This window comes from Papilio xuthus, unplaced genomic scaffold (assembly GCF_000836235.2).
Source record: "Papilio xuthus unplaced genomic scaffold, Pxut_1.1 DF824655.1, whole genome shotgun sequence".
Classification (NCBI taxonomy): Eukaryota; Metazoa; Arthropoda; class Insecta; order Lepidoptera; family Papilionidae; genus Papilio; species Papilio xuthus.
Genome location: NW_013533994.1, coordinates 3403366 through 3423294, shown reverse-complemented (window position 1 = coordinate 3423294; position 19929 = coordinate 3403366). Strand labels below are relative to the sequence as shown.

Genomic DNA, 19929 nt, shown 5'->3' with positions numbered 1-19929 from the left:
GTTTTGTTTTTTAATAAATTAAATTATTCTTCCAATTTTTTTTAATGTCACTAATTGAAGGATGGATTAAATACAGAAAACAACATGGAATATAAAAAATAATTTTTATTTAAATCAATTAATATTTAACTACACTGGACGGAATATACATTTTTAATTCACTAACATAAATATTTAACAGAACTTTATGTTTACTTATTAGTCTATTTCCTTAATAACAAATAATATAAAACAAAAATACTGCATAGTTATAAATGTACAAACATACGGACCTACATCTGATTACATATACATTTAATTACCAAAGACTCTATAACAGTAGTATTTACAATTAGAAAACAAAGTATTTAAAGGCATGAGTTTACAATAATCTACAGTCGAACATTGATAAGCGAGAAACCTAAAACTTTGATAAATCTGTACTGCAGAGGTTTTAACAAAAACTACATTAGTGATCGAGCCTTTACGTAATCAATTCAATACAAGATTACGGTAGCTGTTCAACAAATCAGATCGGCTCTCTGCCTCAGTAGTTCCAATCTTATCTCGTGTTCCCTTGCTGCGAGCCTTAATGCAGCGATACTTGAACTTCGCACGTCATCCATTGCCGCGTGTGGAGGCAATGTTTCACTTCCCGGCGATATCGGAGGAGATATGGAAGGCGCGGGAGAGCGGGTTACCTCCGGAGATAGTCGGGAGTGTTCGGGCGAGAGACGCGGTTCGGGTACGGTTAGGTTAGCGAAGAGCGAGTGAAAGTGAGCGGGCGAGGTAGCGTACAGCGGAGCACCGAAGAGCGGCGGACGTGACAGCGGCGGGAGGTACTGCGCGCTGAATAGAGGATTGCTTGCGTACCTGTTTAATAAAAAGACAAAAACTGTTATAAATATTTATCAGCAGCTAACGGACACAAAGAGTAATCATTTAACTTTTTGAGGTATTAAAGGCTTAATGAGATTCCTTTCTCACCTGAAAGAGGCAAGTGCGCTATCAAATGGTTTCCTCAACCCGAAACCGAGGTGTGCCAAAGGATGTGCCGAGTGCGGCTGCGGGAGTGTTGCAGATGTAGGCAGCGGCTGCGCGTGCGCTCCGGTTAGGTAGCCACCGTACGGGTGCGCGTGAGGACCCACCTTCTCCTGTTTACGCCACTTTGCGCGACGGTTTTGGAACCACACCTATTGACAAAAGATATAATGTAAACAAATTTGGATAGTAGTTCTTTCTTATAGAATAATAAAATATATTGCTAGTTGTATTAAGTCTAAAGATATAAGACGAAAATGATTAGTTTTGATGTCATAGCATTTATCTTTTTTTTTGTTAGAAAAATATTTAATTACTAATTTCGTTAAACTTAAATACTAATTTCGACAGACATCTAGAATTAGATTGTGTCACGTTTTAACTTACGCGTATCTAAAAGTTAAATTGGATACAAGTTTATTTGAATTTTTAAATATTTCTAACAAATTGGTTACAATTATTGCAACAATTGAATATAAAATGTTAAGGAATCATGCATCTCTGTCGTAATATTTTAATGATGCCATGTTACAACTTAATTCTAGTGAATATATTTACGATGTCGTGTCTTCTAACATCGACTAACGACTAATAAAATTATATAAATTGTTAACTAATTACATTGTTATGTGTCAAGTTGTAAAAACAATGTAGTTACATTTTATTACGAACTTCTAACTATTCTAACAATATTATTGCGCAATTTTAATTTTTAAAACATTTAAAAGAATCTAGATAAAAACTCGACTATGAATTTTGAACTTACTAACTCGATTCGTACAAAATTGGTTGCATATTTAAAAAGTTTATAAAGTTGAATTACTTAAAAACTCAGTGAGTATTTCCATTACATTTTAGTTTAAACACACGTCAGCGGCCTTTGCGGATTTTTGACATATCATGGCTATTGAAAACATTATAATGCGTAGGTTTGCCAAATTCGCTTTTGACTAATAAGTAATGAAGTGATTAAACTGAAAGCAGCTTAGTAAATTGAAACACATAACCACATTTATGTCCGTAATATCTATCAGCGGCTTTCAAAGGGTTAAAACACAGTTTTAATTGTCAGTGTCTAGCTGTATTTTATTGAGTAAAACAATTAAATTAAATTTCATATTCACACAGGATGCCTTATTTGATATTTTTAAACGTGATTAATTCGTTTCAAAATTGCCAATGACACAGTGGATTACACACACATTTCTATGATTAAATTGCATTGCTAATTGCATATCGTGTGAACAAGACGCAGAATTTTGCACTGAACTAATATGGAATGCTTACGAGTCACTAAGACTTACTGGAATACTTATAAAATAAAACTAAGCAACATAAATTATCATCGTACTTTGTCTTTTATATTAAACGCCTTGTATCACCGATTCTATTAACAAGATGATTTACTATTAAACGAGGTTCAGGCTAAGCGCCATCTGCGCTCGGCCACCACAAGCCCGGTGACGCTGTAAATGCCTCTTTAAGGCAAACAGTGCTATTCAGTCACAAAAAAAATAACAAGATGATATAAAAACCCAATTACAACACTGTTATAAAAATATATAAAATAAAGAAAAAGCGTTTATTAATAAATATGACTACAAAATAACCCAATAATCGTTTAAATAACATTTACTTATTTGTATCATAAAAAATTGATCGTAAACGAAATAAAATGTGGCCTCAAAGTATGTTATTTTATGTAATTTTGAATAAAATTTTATTTATGAAGCATACATAATTATTTAAATGGAATATAATGTTTTTGTTAATGGAAATGCACCTTAACATTGCCGATTTTATGGCTTGATGACATTGCGACAAGCGCTGGCCGCTACGTGACAGAAATATCAAGTGTTTTAAAGCTCGAATAGTCTCCATAATTGTGGCCTTTTATTATGTTGTAATTGATCGTTATTGAGCCTGTTTATTTATAATTATGTTCAGAATAATTGTACAGTGGTTAAAATGTACGTTAACATTGAAATAATCAGTTAATTTTCTCTCTCTTTAATGTACCAATTTAACCTTACTTATATTTTGCTTAATGAAGGAATAAAATCGGCGATGGCTGTATTTGAATATTTTCGACAACAATGCCATTGAGTAATGTTTTCAAAATGTAATAATCGCACATTATCTCTTTATATTTGAACATTTTTGCTTATCATAATTTAAAGAACTAAATACATATAACTCTAATGAGTAAATTCAATAATTTATAAGTAAAACAAGTTAAATTAACAACACAATATGAATTTAATCACTTGGAATGAAGTTAGAAAATGTCATTTTAAATGTAGCAAGCATAATGTATTTCAACCAATAAAATGACAAACGTCACAAAGCACTGACAGCTATATAAATGAATGGAAAAAGAAAAATGTCGTTTTTCGTAATTATTTTTTCGACATTAACAATTTAATTATGTACATTGATTAAGCCATTTTCAGACATGCGCGAATTCGCTCACGTACGATGTTCACGTCCGACTTCGTTATTTCGCGAGCCGTTCGGCTTTTTGTGCTATAACATTTTATCGCTTATTATACTCAGAGTATTGGAATGAAATGGACAAGATTTTGTTCGTAATTATGAAGTATACGGGAATCATAAAGGTCGTTGCGTAAATATTACTCAAAAGGAATTTCACATTGGGTGATTGAAGATTCATGAACAATGACCATAGATCGATTTTTTATAGACCATTCTCAAATATTTCAACTTTAATTCTTACCTGAATTCTAGCTTCCGTTAGTCCTATTTTCAAAGCAAGTTCTTCCCTGTAACAATGAAAACAAATTTTATTATTATAATTTTATTACTAAGCAAGCTGTTCCGTCCGTGCGGAATTAAAAAAAAACATAATTAGTAGCCTTTAAATTCTTACAGACTATTTTCTATATGTATGCCAAATTTCATCAAGATCCATTCAGTCGTTTTGATATGCCTTCAAACAAACATCCATCCATCCATCCAACTTAACATTTGCATTTATAACATTAGTCTGTTTACAAAGATGTCTCAGTACCCCTAAATCATTCTTAATCTTGACTTTCAGTTCATAAACACATTCAAACATCCCTACAAAAACTGGATTACCGTATTACCAGTGGTAATTTCTGGCAAAAAACTATCTCTACGAGGAAAGTATGAATGGAATATAGGAAAGAGGACTTGCTTAAGAAGGGGGTTAATTCAGATATAACAATAGGAGGAGTAGAACTTACAATACCCATGGGAGTAACAACGGCAGGTTGATGAACTATTGTATCTCGACATATTTTAATTAACATACCTTGAGAATACATCAGGATAATGTGTACGACCAAAAGCTTTCTCCAGCTCATCTAGTTGGTAACTGGTGAATGTGGTTCTATAGCGACGTTGTTTCCTCCGCGGCATGTCTTCCTCCTCGCCGCTGCCGGATGGCGGCCTCTCCGCCTCAATGATGGACAACTCAGAACTGGTAGAACAACCTGCCTCCGATACACCCATATTCGTGTTCTTAAAAGCTTAGTTGAAACAGCTGTAACAAAGAAAAAAGCTATTAAGTAAACTTTATTTAGAAGTATATAAAATTACTTACATCTAACTAATATTATAAATGCGATGTTTGGATGGATGTTTGTTAGAAGGTATTTCCAGAACGGCGGCATGGATCTCGCAGAAATTTGACATAGAGGTAAAACATAGTCTGGGAGAACACATAGCCTATTTATTAATTTTTTAATGACGGAGTCGCACGCGGCAGCTAATAAATAATAAGACTCAAAGTATATTGAGGTTCGAAAGAATTTAAACCATGTTAGGGTTGCTGAAATGTTGCTTACAGATTCTAAAGTTTTTAATTTTAGTACCTGAATGCAACGTTATGAATAACTGACATAACATTGTTGATAAAAAACGATATTAATATAATTATCATCGGTGACCCAAAACGGGCCCTTTCCCCCTTCCCGCGAAGTCCCGTCAGGCACAATTAAACATTGTATCGCATTTCCCCATCTAAATTGCAATATGCACACGTCCGCTTTCATCCATTGTATGGTACAAGCGAAGAAATGCAATAAATTATAACGCACAATAACATACATAATTCTTCTATAATATTCAGTAAACGCTAAATAGACAAAACCTTACATGGCAGGATTATCCATGTTTCCAGTTTTGCTTAATTATTTGTCTTTCTTGTATGAAATACAATATACCAACGTTCTTACGTCAGTCCGCTTTATGCGTACCTAGATTTTTTTTATTGTTTTTTTAAGTTCGAGATTTGTTATCAAATCAATACGCAATATCTTTTAAATTTCATCATGTCAATAGAGTACCATCTGTAAACATTTTTTTTTAATAAAAAGTTATAAGCCAAGAAAATACGCTCGCAAAATGTTTGCTCAAAAGGTGTTTGTAATTTGCAAAAAACTGACAACAGTATGAGCTACGCACGACTGCTCGTTACACTTATTTGAATTTCAAGTAGCTTCTCTATTTATTTATTTTTTTCTAGCTCAGCACTTATAATTTTAATTTTATATTGCTACTTAACATTATTACAATCATCTTGAAGTAAAACAACGCTTTCACTGTACTTTTTTATATAAGAAAAAAACATCTTGTTCTCTATCTTCTTTCATCTGTATGATATTACATAAAAATGAAAGGGATAGCAATAGGTTTCAGTATTTCGGTTGTAATATTTATTATTATTTTTAAAATTTTAAAATACTGGCCGTCGCCCGGGACGGCAGCGTGGATTTAAAAACAAATTAATTAATAGCCTATGTGATCTTTTAGACGTCCTATATTTACGCCAAATGTCATCGAGATCTATGCAGCCGTTCTGGAGATACTTTCTAAAAAACATTCGCATTTATGATATTAGTAAGAAGAAAAATAACGATTATAAAATGATCATAAATCTATATTTTATTTGCTTAATAATTTACTTAAAAATCCGGAATATTCTTATTTTTATGCGTTAATCTTCATATATTTTGTGGGATTAAAATAATAAATTAAGCATCATTGCCGCATAAAAACAGTACAAAAATAACACAAAGTCATAATTATACTGGTAGCAAGAAATACACGCATTTCGTACGTATTTAAAAAAACTTGCCATCAATTTTAAACTCATCAGAGAATAATAATTGAAACAAATTCCTGCTAACTTCATTTTATACGTTTTAATGCAGTTTAAATAACAAGTACCTGGATGACAGATTTTTTTTTAAATTGTGTTTTTTGGAAATTATATTTAAGTACGAATTACTAATAAAATGATGAAATATGAAAAATATTTTTCGATCTTACCGATTGAAAAAGTTAAGTTTATGTTTAAGTTGATTATCGATAAAACACGAATAAAATGACATTTTCTAAAAATGATTCCTAGCTAGATCGATTTATCACCCCCGAAACCCCCTATATACAAAATTTTATGAAAATCGTTGGAGCCGATGCCGAGATTCCAATTATATATACTCGTATATATGTATCACATTCTCTTCACTTTTTTATTTACAACTCTCATTTTTATAAAAAAAAACAACGTATATTCGCGCAACAATTTTTGTAAAATCTTTTACCAACTAAAAAAAAACTTTATCGTATTTAATTTTCCTTAATTATACGAGTCTGTTACGAATTATCTAGTAATAGTTTCGGTAGTCAAATATCCAAGTTCATTTATTAATATTTAATTAATTTTAATCGTAATTACATTCATTATAATGCTAATTTGACGGTTCATGTTTTTACAAAATACCATTTAGTAAATTTTCAAAATACAATGATATTTACTTAATGCTAATAAAAAAATTCTATAAGCATTTATTTATAAATTCGAATTTCGAAATAAAATACAAACTTAAAATACAGAAAGCTTCTAAAAAAACTTTAGACGCTTCCAGTAAGTAGTAACAGTCTTTTGAAAATGTCATGTTAAAATTATGTTTAAATTCTTACCTAATTTAAATTTATTTCTGTTAACTTATTCTCCAATATTTGTTACAATTGCTGATGATATCACTTTTTATTTATTTTACACTGTAATATATTGAAAGCTTAATAAATTTCACATATCACAGCAACACTTTATTCATTTAATATTGTTAATATTAAAGCAACTTGTCTCTTGTACACCTTTCGACTGACTGCATTTAACAATGTCAATGCAACTCGTTGAAATCTTTAAAGAAATTGTCATGAACTAATCCTAATCTTGGGATAACTACAACATAGTAATATCATGATTTGTCATCAAGTACAATGACTTATTTTCCTTGAAATGCAACACCCATTGTAACCCTCTTAAAGTGTTTTATCTTATTAATTTGATAAGTCAAGAATAAGTCAAATGTTTTTTTGTTATTTTTAATCCTTTGTGAACTTTAAGAAGTGACTTGGAACATATTATTGAAGCTTAAAGTTCAGAATGTTAAGAAAGTGGAAAGTACTTTTTTAAATCCCATTTTAAGCTCATGTTTAGAATGCAAAGCTTTTGTTTTTTTTTATATTTTTTTTAAATATTAGTAGATTTTTGTCAATTTACTAATATTTCTTGTACCATTCCAAACTAAGATTGCTTGTGATAGGACATGTTTTACGATTGTCGAATGGCAGAATTCAATACCCCGACCTCATGATCGGAAATCCGTACCCCTAACCGTTAGGCTATAGGCGCTTAATTTTTTAATAAATATATCAAAGATTTAATAAATATGTATATTACATATATTTATTTTTTTAACTTAATAATAGTTTTTTTAACAATCTAATATTTCTTGTGATTTCTTGTGATAGAGTAGAGTAAGATTTAACGATGTTGAAAAAATCGTTGCACGTCGAAGCAATTTGAGATTGAGTAAATTTCAAATCTGTAATAATCTGATTCTATTGAGCGTGACGCCAGCGCCACCTGCAGGACATCTGCTACACGCACTAGTAATCGCCATTTTGAATTACAAAAAGAAATGAACATCGATTTGAAATTATATTCAACCCTTTAAGAAACCATGTCGAAAGCTTAACTAGAAACTTACGCAATTAAGTCATTCGATGTAAACGAGGATTGACGATTATTGTAACTATTGAACAACTTTTCCAATTAACTAATGATTCAGAAAGTTAAAGTTAAAAATGTTCGTCAATTTTATGGAAAATTAAGTGATTATAGAATATTGTTAGATTGAGAGTCATTTCACTTTTGATGCTCTTACAAATATTTGTTATCGTCTTTGTGTTAATTATTGTGAAAGGTTTTTGTTTTAACGATATTTTTGTATAATTATTAACACATTGTAGTTGTACGTATGTTGTTAATCTAACGACCTTAGTGATTAAGTCAAGTGTATAAAAATGTTCAATTTTAAAATAACAATTGACAATTTAGGATGATTAAAGTTATTTAAAAAATGAAATCTTACTAATATTATAAATACGAATGTTTAGTTGGATGTTTGTTAGAAGGTATCTCCAGAACAGCTGAATGGATCTCGCTGATATTTGACATAGATGTAGAACGTAGTCTGGAAGAACACATAGCCTTCTATTTAACTTGTTTTTTAATTCCGCGCGGACGGTATCGTGGACGACAGCTAGTACTAAATGCAGTGAAATCAAGAACGTAATAACTGACAGAAAAAACAAATATAATATCAGCACGGTGCTTTCCTATTTGGTAGTGAGTAAAAAAAATGATTAAATTAAATAAAGCAATCAAGAAGTTGATTTTAACGCTTCAACGGTCTCGTTGTGGATAGTAGAATAACCATTGATCGATTCCGCAGAGCGAGTAATCGCCGTATTGGCTGACAAAGTTTTTACAATCGAGTTAGCGGTACCGGAGTTCGTTTGCCTCTGTACTTGTCAACTTTTTGCCGTTTGCACAGTCTCCGGCAAAATATCAACTTTCATTTTACAAAGAATCGATTACAAATAGAAAATTGGTTGACTCGAATCGATGAATGCGAAATTATAATTCGTTAGTTTCATATACTTTATTTATTCGTTTATTTGAAAAGATGTTAGTTTATCGATCTATTCGTTAATTTAAGTGTTAATTCCACGAAAGCGTGTATTTTTAAATTGATGTTTGCATCTTTTTATACTTCACTTGTCTGCATGAACTGTATTGTTATAATTAGATTAACTCTCCTTGTATTTAAAAACGTGAGATTTATCTTTTCTACTAATACTTAAGACTTAACTACAACAAAAGAAAACAATAAGACAAAGAAAGAAACTCTTTATCAAATAATTAGTAAGAATGAGCAGTAAGTACGGTCAGCAGGAGAATCACCAGATAAAACCGGATGCCCGGTGGGTGACGGGCCAGTGAGGAATTAGAATAATAATAGGATTTATGGCGATACGGCCGGCGCCTGGCCGGATTTACTTTTTGTCTCTCGCCCCATTAGACATGGGTAATCTACGCTTTAGTATTCCTCTCTGGTATCTAACATCCACGAGTTTAATCACATTTAAAATTCTATTGCATTCCATTCCATTAAAATCGTGCTATTGAAAACTAACACATGTTTCAAATGGAAATGTATGATTGCAATTTAGAGCAGGCTTACTTTATTCACTTATTTTGGCGACATTTATTTTTTTTTTATTCACACATCATCATCTGCTCACTATACGTCCCCACCGAGGGACTCGGAGCCCACCCTAAGTTACTGTGACTAGGCCATAGTCAACCACGCTGGCCAAGTGCGGGTTGGTTGACTTCACACATATCTTTCAATTTCTTCTCACATATGTGCAGGTTGCATCACGATGTTTTCCTTCACCGTAAGAACGTCAGATAAATATACATATGTAAATCGGAAATCGAAAAACGCATTCGTACATGGCGGGATTCGAACTTACGACCTGCAGATTGCAAGTCAAGTGCTTGACACCTGAGCCACCGACGCTCTTTTTCACACAAGATTTGTTAAATCCTCAAATATAAGAATTAATAAACAACGAGCTACTGAGAAATCGTTCTTTTTACTTTAAACATCTAACCGTGGGTTTCTGGCCAAAATCCTATTTTAAAACATATTGTTATCTCTGTTTTGTCAAAGATAATGACAGGGATGACGATATGTTTCATACAGAGATTTTAGTCTTAGAAACCCACAGTTGGTAAATTACCTAACTATCCCGGTGACAAAGATCGCGAGATGAATATTTATCAATTTTAATTTGACAATTGCACATATATTTGTTTTGTTTATTTAATGATTCTTCCAAACTGCAATATTCAGTTAATCATCGATTCTCAGAATTCGGGGATTAGATGTTTTTGTCCATTAGGTATGGGCTTAAGTGTTAATGTATCGGATTATATCACCCGGGCTTCCAGATAACACGCACCACCGTCTGACTCCAACGTCCCTTGACTGATGTCTGTCTGCTACCTGATAACAACCACCCATTCCACTTAATGGTAACAAATAAAGTTCAAATTCCTTCAACCATTTAAGAAGGCAGTACTAAGCTACTGTAACCATGAGCGAATCTAAAAAAAACATTAAAATGTCTATTCAATTACAGAACACATTACAAAAACACGGCTCTTTAATTAACTTGTTAATTAATTCCTTTGTTAGTAACGAATTTAAATTTACAATTATCAAAGTTTGAAAAATTAGTGCAGTGGATTACAGCCGCTTTAAATTCACGACCGTTTGCATAATTAAATTTTGTTTATTAAAAACTTTGAAGACTATATCATCTTGGTATTTATAGTTACTACGTTTTATTGTTCTTTCCACCAAATCTTGGTAATCTATACGTCTGGATTAAAGGTTAAAGATCAAGGCTTTAGAAACTTGATGTTAAATTTGAATTTGTATTCTTCTTAATTCATCCTCATCTTCTTAATATTATAATTGCGAATATTTAGATAGATGAATGAATGGATGGATGTTTATTTGAAGGTATCTCCAAAACGGCTCAACAGATCTCGTTGAAATTAACACATAGGCTACTAATAAATTTTTAATCCCGTGTGGACGAAGTCGCGGGCCTCAACTAGTTTTTCCGTAAATATTTTAAATTGAAACTAAACCTAAACCTTTAAAAATCTCCGTGTATTTTAGCTTAACACATTTTTTAACTATACTGCTTCTAATATAAAACCGAACCAGAACTCTGTTGAATGTTTAATGAATCCAATTTAAAAATTATTAGAAAACGTCTTACGTTTGTAAATAAACTTATAAATTACTTAACTGGATATCTTTATTGCTTAGAATCAATCTCACGTAACATCAGCAAGGCACTAAATTGAGTTCTCACATAACAATAGCCCGTGGAATGAGTGATTCTGACCAATTTTTTACTAAAGGGTTGGCCGAACTCAATTTGATTAAAATTACCAATTCCAATGACCCATCATTCTTTTTTTTAACCGTAAAATTTATACTCAATTTAGAAGTTTAAGAATACATCGGAGGTCTACGTTGTCTGGTCGGAACGTACCCCTTGTGATGACTTGCGGATGGGTCCAGAACGCAAGCAGCATTGTCGATTGTATTAAAGTTAATTAGATCTTAATTAACATTCTGATTTCTTATTACACGCTACTCTGCGCTACCAGGCTATGTCATAAGAAAGTCTGTTAATACCGAGCGATCAAATCTTGTTTTTTTTATACCTAGCGGTGATTTTTTTTTGTTTCCGTTCATTAAGCAAGAAAATTAGGTTAGATTTAATCGTGATTGTCTTAACTGATTACTGTTACGGTGCAAAATTAGGTATTTCGAAATTAAAACTATTTTTTTCGGTAACAGATTTTTGTATAACAGAAGGGGACAAACGAGCAGCGGGAACACCGAGGTGTTCAACGATGCCAATGGACATCAGCAATACCAGAGGAACCATGCGTTGCCGGCCTTTGAGCTGATTCGCTCGCTTCTTGAAAGACCCTAAGTCTTAGCGGTTTGGAAATACCGCCGAGGACAGAACATTCCACGACGCAGGAAGTTTCGCGCAAACCGCACGGTTGTGGTTTGCCAGCCATCGAGATGGTGTGGATTTGACGTTACCAAGCACATTTAAACAATCTGTTTAAGCTATCAGATAGAGATCAAACAAACTAAATTAGATTTAAAAGAAAACGAAATTTTTGTAATATTCTTTTGTTTATATAATTATGTTTTACTCAATCCGTTGAAGTGGACGCATTTTCATACAAAATGTTTTTCAATATAAACTCTTTTTACCGACGGACTTCACAGGTTTTCTACGCCGAAATATCCGTACAAAAACACTATGTACCTTTGTAAAAGCTGTCTCAGTATTTTCAAGTAGAATAACAAGGATTACGATATGTTCATTAGTATGTAGTTTAGGCAGACAGGATTGTCGTCTTTAGCACATAGTATATCAAAATGTCAACCACTGGCCAATTGCGAGTCGATTAACTTTACACACATATCTTTGAATTTCGGCGTAGATAGGTTGCATCACGATGTTTTCATTTACCGTAAGAATTTCTAATGTACTTATGATATTTGATAATTGAAAACTACACTAGTATATGCTGAAGATTGACCCCGGACGTGTAGATTTCGGTCTAGTTCGGTTAATAATTACGTTACTGCATAAGACGCTATACAATGATACAATAGCGTAAAGGAATAGATAAGATTTTTCTTGGCATTCACACCTACATTTATAGATGGAACTAATTTAAAAACTACTTCTTTTGAAGTAGAATAGACCAAAGACAATTATTTAAATGTCATAAAATCTTAACAAGAAGTCTGGAAGAGGTAATCCAAAAGAGCAACTAATTTGAACAACATCGTTTACACAATCTAGAAGTAAATGAAATATAAGTTGTATAAATGTTTTACCTTAATAATAAACCATAAATTAACATCGAAATAACTAAAAGAGTAGATATAAAGTTAATCAATGGACCACAAAGAACGCACGGGATGCTGCATCAATAAAAACGCCATAAAACAAGATCAATAACCACAAACGTACTATTGTCTGGCCAAACAAATCCTAACAGCTTTTATAGAGTTCCCAGATATTTATAAGTTACATTTAAAACTGACCATAATACAAGCTATAAACAAAATTAACAACACAAGGGCCCCCGCTGTTTTCAATTTTGAGGCTGACATCGACCCTAATTCAATAAAGCAATAAAATTCACCTAATTATGCAAATGCTTTTAAAATATCAGACGTTATGCCTTTTTTGAATGTGGAAAATATGACGCGACGTCAAGTGGTCTTGTTACATTGATTTATGTGCACCCGACCCGGTCTTATTCAATCATAGATGTTGGAACCATAATAGTACATAGCTAAATTAAATGCCAATTAAACTTCGTGAGATTTGGTATATTTTTAATTAATTCAATTAAAATCTATTAAAATAAATTAATCCTTCAAATAAAATAATTATGTAGAAAAATTATTAAAATTACAAAAGTCTAATTATAATTTAATGTTCGATTCTTAATTGAAACGTCAAATTATAAGTTAAATTTTATTTATGTAAATATTAAAATTAAAAACTTCCTGCTTAAAGATTAATTTTAGAATTATTTATTTTCATAATAAATATTAATTATAAATTAAATAAGTTTTATAATTATCTTTTTTAATTAATTTGATATATCAAATATTTATAACTGTAGTTTATATTAATAGCAAACTTACCAGGCTCAAATTCCTCAGATCACAAATTATGCGTCAAACTTTTTTTTTATGATCGTATATTAACACCAATAAATAGCTGTAAAACGCCGCAGCTATTTACATGATACAAAGTGACGCCTCGAGCACAAGCAACTAATAAACTATGACACACTAACGCCTTCAATCGACTGATAGAGAATAAAGACTGTCCGCGGTCGCCTACGCACGACAGGGAAATGAATAATAAAAAAACATAGCGGGCCAAAGCCACTCCCCTGCGGCACACCGGGCCAATAGCGGGGCCGTGATACGACGACAGGCGCGAGGGTGGGCCACAATCAGTCGATACGGGTCTCTACTTCGATACCGCTAATTGACTTTATCAACAAACCGACTTTACTGGTCGGAGTCACGATATATGCGTTTGTCTGCCGCGTCAAAAGCCTAGCCGCGGCCCACTGCCGTTGTTGGCGTAATTAAGTATGCGCCGTGCAAATGGGTGATTCCAGCTCCAACCTACAAGTGCACATCTCTCACGACAAATCATTTGTATAACATTGCTAAATTAAATGAGATCGCAAACGATTAATGCATTTGTGTGCAATTTTTATCATTTTAGAGATTAAAATTAAATACTTATTTACTAAAGTTGATTTATTGATGAATTGAAACTAAATACATATCTACGTATATTGTTAAATACATTTTTAGCTCGGTAATGAAACTAAAAAAATAATAGACTAACAGTCTGGGTACCACAATTATTAAATATTTTATAGTGTACTCGTTAAGTTCAAAAGCAAGACGAAAAAGAAATAACTACTAAAACTTCTTTGTGCAATGGCGTCATATAACTTGTAAAATTTAACTTAGGAACGTTTTTTTGTAATAGTTATTTCACTGTACTTTTAGTTAAATATTATAAATAATTTTCTTAATCACGCTTTAACTGCAGTGCTGCCGAATTCGCCTAACTGGGTTTCCGTGAATACCAAAAATTATTCAAATATAATTACGACAAAATTGCGTGAAATTCTAAAAAAATATCACCGTTCACGCAATTACGGCGTTAAATAACTCGATAGATTATTACGTACAATCAAATGAATGCAATTTGCCCAGAATAACGACGTCAAAAACGTCCTCATTCGTATTATAAATGTTTTTTAATGAAACACGACGATTGTTACGGGACAGATAAGCGAACGTCGCCGGCCGACACATTAGTGCGCGCGTCTGATTACAAAATAACAAGGATTTCCTCCCGCGAGTAATTACACCAATTATACAAATAATAACACATACACATTTAACAGTGGTAGAGCCCGCTTTAACATCTTCGCACGAATTGGCCCGGCTCGCCCGGTGAAATACCACGACCACACAGAAGACAGGCGTGAAGTGGAAGCAATTCCGCGTTTCGTCTGATGAGTGTGCGTCCCGAAGGCCTAATAAAGTCCTCTTTCCCTTTCCACTATTTTTCTTATAAGGAAAGGATGTAAAGTGGAAGTGTACTGTCCGTATGAGAGGATGCATGGAAAGGGAAGATATTTTCTTTCTGTGCACCCTCTCCTCCGTCGATTAAAGGTAGGCAACGCATATGCAATTGCGTATGTCTATGGGCAACGGTCACATCGCTACTTCAGCGATTTCAGATGGCCGCTCGCTCGTTTGCCACCTTATGATATAAAATAAATAAACAAACATTCCTAGTCGGTACAAACGCTCCGCAACCAGAGCCTTCTGTACCACGAATTATTACTAACGATGTAATTCACAATCACAATCAAAATTGGCCCATATTTAATTTTGGGAAAATGTAGAAATAAACGTTTTTATTTGTGTAAATAACACAATAAAACTACCGCCGCTATTACCGACACACAAGTTTTGTGCGCACCGAATTATACAGATAAGATCTGTGTCAACGTAATTGTTATTTTATGTCGTTAGTGCCCCCGATCGTGTAAATTCAGTTAGGGGAATGTGAGGTTTTATGTTATGTTTTTTTATTCTCAATATGCATTCGTGTTGCAACCGGAAGCGGACGGGTTAGGAAAAAATTACGCGCATCCGTCCATTATCAGCTTTCGCAGTTATTGCTATAACTATAATTATCTTTTGAAATCGACACTCAGTTTGAACAGCTTCCGCTCAACGTGTGGCCCTTAATATATTAGATACTAGCTGTCGCTCGCGATTCCGTCCACGCGGAATTAAAAACAAAATAAGTAGCCTATATGCATCTTCCAGACAATGTTCTACATCTATGCTAAATTTCAGCGAGATCAGTTAAGCCGTTCTGGAGATACTTTCAAACCAACATGCATCCATCCATCTAAGCATTCGCATTTATAGTATTAGTAAGATTTATTTGTATAGGGTTTACACCATCTCTTTATCTATATAAAAGCTTTTGTGCGCGATTTCTGCGCAGAATTCTCTGAAAATATCTAATAGACTTGAGTAGCAGACTATGTTCTATATATGTGCCGAATTTCAATAAAATCTGCTGAACCGATGCGGAGTATCAAGTAAATATGTAAATTAAACGTATCCCACATGGATCGTACACATCTTTAATCCATACTAAATTTCATCGAGATCTATACATCTATAATGGATATACCTTTTAACAAATATCCATCTATCCATACATCCAAAAATTCGCATTTATAATATTAGATATTAGCAAGAAGTAAAATAAAATAGACCAAAAAAGTAAAATGAACTTTTATTTAACTTAATCTTTAACTCAATAAATAAGCCGCTGTCCTTTTGTGATCGAATATAAAATTCGTCTTTGGAGTTCGAAAACACAAATCACGTTCGCTTCAGATCCGAAACGAAACGGTAACTCAATATTTGTATTAATGACATCATGAATTGATTATTTACGGCGTGATGTAGCATCCTTCTGTACAGAAAATTCATCGTCACCGAGACCTCTCTCAGATACGAAGCGACTCGATGTGACGCACTAACGAAATTTACTCGGCTTTGTTATCTTCAGAACAAAAAGTCAAATCGAGTTACGCTTCAAAACAGACAAAATCAACGAACAAACACTATTACCTCGGCCATTTTCGACCGGGATCCGCTCGTGATGATGGTGTTTTTCAGACCAACACTGACACTTCATAAGCGATTCTTTTCGAACAAAATTTCTACGAACCAAATCCATTGCTTCTTAAAAACACGCGTCATCGTTCTAGTTAGATACAAAACAAGTAATGGATCACGTAGCTTATATTGATCGGCTGGAGGTTCTTGATATAGTTTGAAGGCAGGTGGAAGATTAAATTCACGATTTATCTTTTTGGAATGATCCGTTCGGTGTAAACAAACTGCTCGCCGACGAATCGATTGGTCTCGGCGTGCTCGGAGCTCGCAGCCGCAGCCCGCAGCGCTGACACTCAAAAAGAACAAACACTCTTTGAAGCATTGATATTCGGCCGCGTTTTAATAGGATGGGAAACAGTGGATGATCGACTCACTTCTTTTAATCGAGCAAGAGAGAGCAAGCATCTTTATATTAATTCTACTCATCAAATTAAATGAAAGACATGAGTTGAACACCATACAAAGCTTATTAATGTCATCTAATTGTACAAGCAATAGAACTGCTTACAGATTGTTAATAACTATCTCTCTCCCGCGACTCAAAAACTTAATAAGGAACCTATGTGTTCTTCCAGACGATGTTGTACATCTATGCTTTATTTCAGCGAGATCCGTGCAGCTATTCTGGAGATACCTCTGAAGAAACAAGTCTATCCATCCATCCAAACGTGCATATTTATAAAGTTAGTAAGTTTACGATAAAATGTATTTTTAGAGGCAAAGTTGCTTTATTAATGCTAAGCCTCACATATTCTTGTTAAATTCTTTCCTCATTCTAAGCGTATTTATTTCTCAATTTACATTGTAACATTATAGTAGATCCCTAATGGATTCACATTAATCCGTCTATAACAATCGACGTTAAGATGAGGATTAATTTTACTATTTTCGCACATTTTATGCGTTGCAAAAATAACTAATTAATATCGTCAAATCTACCTTCGTAAATTGAATACGTTCATACAAAGTAAGTTGGAATGAGCACTAAATGAAGTTATAGCGCTTCGCGGACTTTACTGTGCCGTAAAAACATGATCACGGAATGGCACTTAAAATATGTGCAAAAGAGAAATAAAGTTTTATCGCTTCATTACAAGCAATGGCCGAACGATACTCAATGTGTTGATGTTCTTTAAAAATTACTCTCTACCTTGTTAGTGCTGAATAATTTATAACAATATTGAATTTTAACTATATTAGTAATGTTATTGTTTATTTCAGCTTTTATTTTTATTAAAATTTTCCTTTAAACTCTAGTTTATTTTAAGTTGTAAGTCTTGAAGGATTGTTAGGTGGTAGAGCAAAATTTGTATGTGTAGTTAGACTTTCCTTTAAATAAACCGATTATTTGGTTAAAATACTTCTACACAAGAGAAAGCGAGAAGTAAGGTCTTAAAGAACACAGTTTTGGCGACCCTTAGGAGAGTATCAGTAGACCAAAACATATTTTTCCCAATACTTTACTTATATTCATCATCAGCTCACTATCACCCCACCGAGGGTATCAGAGGCTATTAAGTTAGGGTTACTAGACTATAGTCAACCACGCCGGCCTAGTGCGGGCTTCTTTTTAGATATGTGCAGGTTGCATCACGATATTTCCCTTCATCGTAAGTACGTCGGATAAATGTACATATGTAAAACGAAAAACACATTGGTACATGGCGGGATTCGAACCTAGGACAACAACGGTGGTCTTGGGATTATAAGTCTAGTGCTTAATCCCAAAACCACCGACGCTCTTCGCTTACTTATATTGTTTTAAAGTTATTATTACAATCGAACTTAGATTAGCGAGAAACTTCTATAAGCGAGAGTCGTGTTCAGTCTCAACGGACGACCTCCATAAATGAAAATATTATCACTTTCCTTTGAACTCTTGCTTATCTAGGTTTGACTGTACTTATAATACATTATTGACTTTACTGATCTAATTATTCTATAGTTTATTTTTCTATCATCCAGGATGTCCTAATTGCTTTAAACTTTTTTCCATTCAAAGTATCTTTCCAGTTCAGTGCTCTGGCGGATGCTGCTTCACCGTAGATAATAAATAATAAATGTGATTTCATGAACACAATTTACTGTGAAATCGAAAGATATAGCCCGTTTATTTTACTATCCGAGCTTAATGAGATGAGATGAGAAATAAATAAGAACCTTTTTAAAGTGACGTTGTTTGTGGCTGTTTATAATAAATTCTGTTGATGTTTGTTTATAAATCTTATAGTTAATTTTAACTTTATTATAGTACTATTTTCAATTCTTTATCTATACATATATATATATATATATATATATGTATATAAGAGAAAGTAGTGTTAGTTACACTATTTATAACTCAAGAACAGCTTTGGCTGAAAAATGGTGAGGAGGTAGCTTAGAGCCTGGAGACGGACATAGGATACTATTTATTCATTTTTTTGCTATTTTTTTTTCGAATTTATGTCTTGAAGAGTTGCTTTTTATTTAACTTACTAATATTATAAATGTCAATCTTTAGATGGATGTGATGTGGATGGATGGATGGGTGGGCTAAACTAATTAAGATTTTTATATATCTACGCGGACGCAGTCGCGGGCGACGGCTAGTTATAGATATTATATATTATGACTTTAAGGTTTATAACCAAGACGAGGATTTACCACGATACATTACGAAATAAGGGCGCGAAGTACTTATTTTATGGTTAAGTTAAGTTAAAGTGCTAATGATATTGCCTTGTTCTCTATCTGATATTTTTTTATAACAGAAGAGGGCAAACGAGCAGCAGGAACACCGAGGTGTTCAACGACGCCCATGGACATCAGTAATACCAGATGAACCGCAGATGCGTTGCCGGCCTTTGAGATGATATTAATATTCTTTTGTTCCCATTAGCTATAATTCAATATGTGTTTCTTATCATTGCTGCAGATTTAAATATCTTGTCAGACTTTTTATAGTAATGGTAGACAATAAACGTCATATTTGTTAGCTCGTTTACTTCCTGCTAATTTTAATTATCACGTGTTTTCCTTTGATTAAAGATCCGTCGTTATAAATAGCATAATTATAGTGTGATTGATTGTTGTAACCGGCAACGCTGCACCCTACTAGACGGCTAATTGTCCAAAACTG

General features: G+C 33.2%; 1 protein-coding gene across 1 annotated transcript; it reads right to left on the bottom strand.

The window, feature by feature from the left end:
• Window positions 1–201: 201 nt before the first annotated feature.
• On the bottom strand, window positions 202–13889 carry LOC106127536 (homeobox protein aristaless). The gene is made up of 5 exons (XM_013325632.1): window positions 13707–13889; window positions 4319–4549; window positions 3758–3803; window positions 967–1172; window positions 202–852 (listed from the first exon to the last, which is right to left on the bottom strand). Exons 2-5 carry the CDS (start codon window positions 4516–4518, stop codon window positions 501–503), a joined length of 804 nt encoding a protein of 267 aa, XP_013181086.1. The 5' UTR covers window positions 4519–4549; window positions 13707–13889; the 3' UTR covers window positions 202–500.
• Window positions 13890–19929: the final 6040 nt, after the last annotated feature.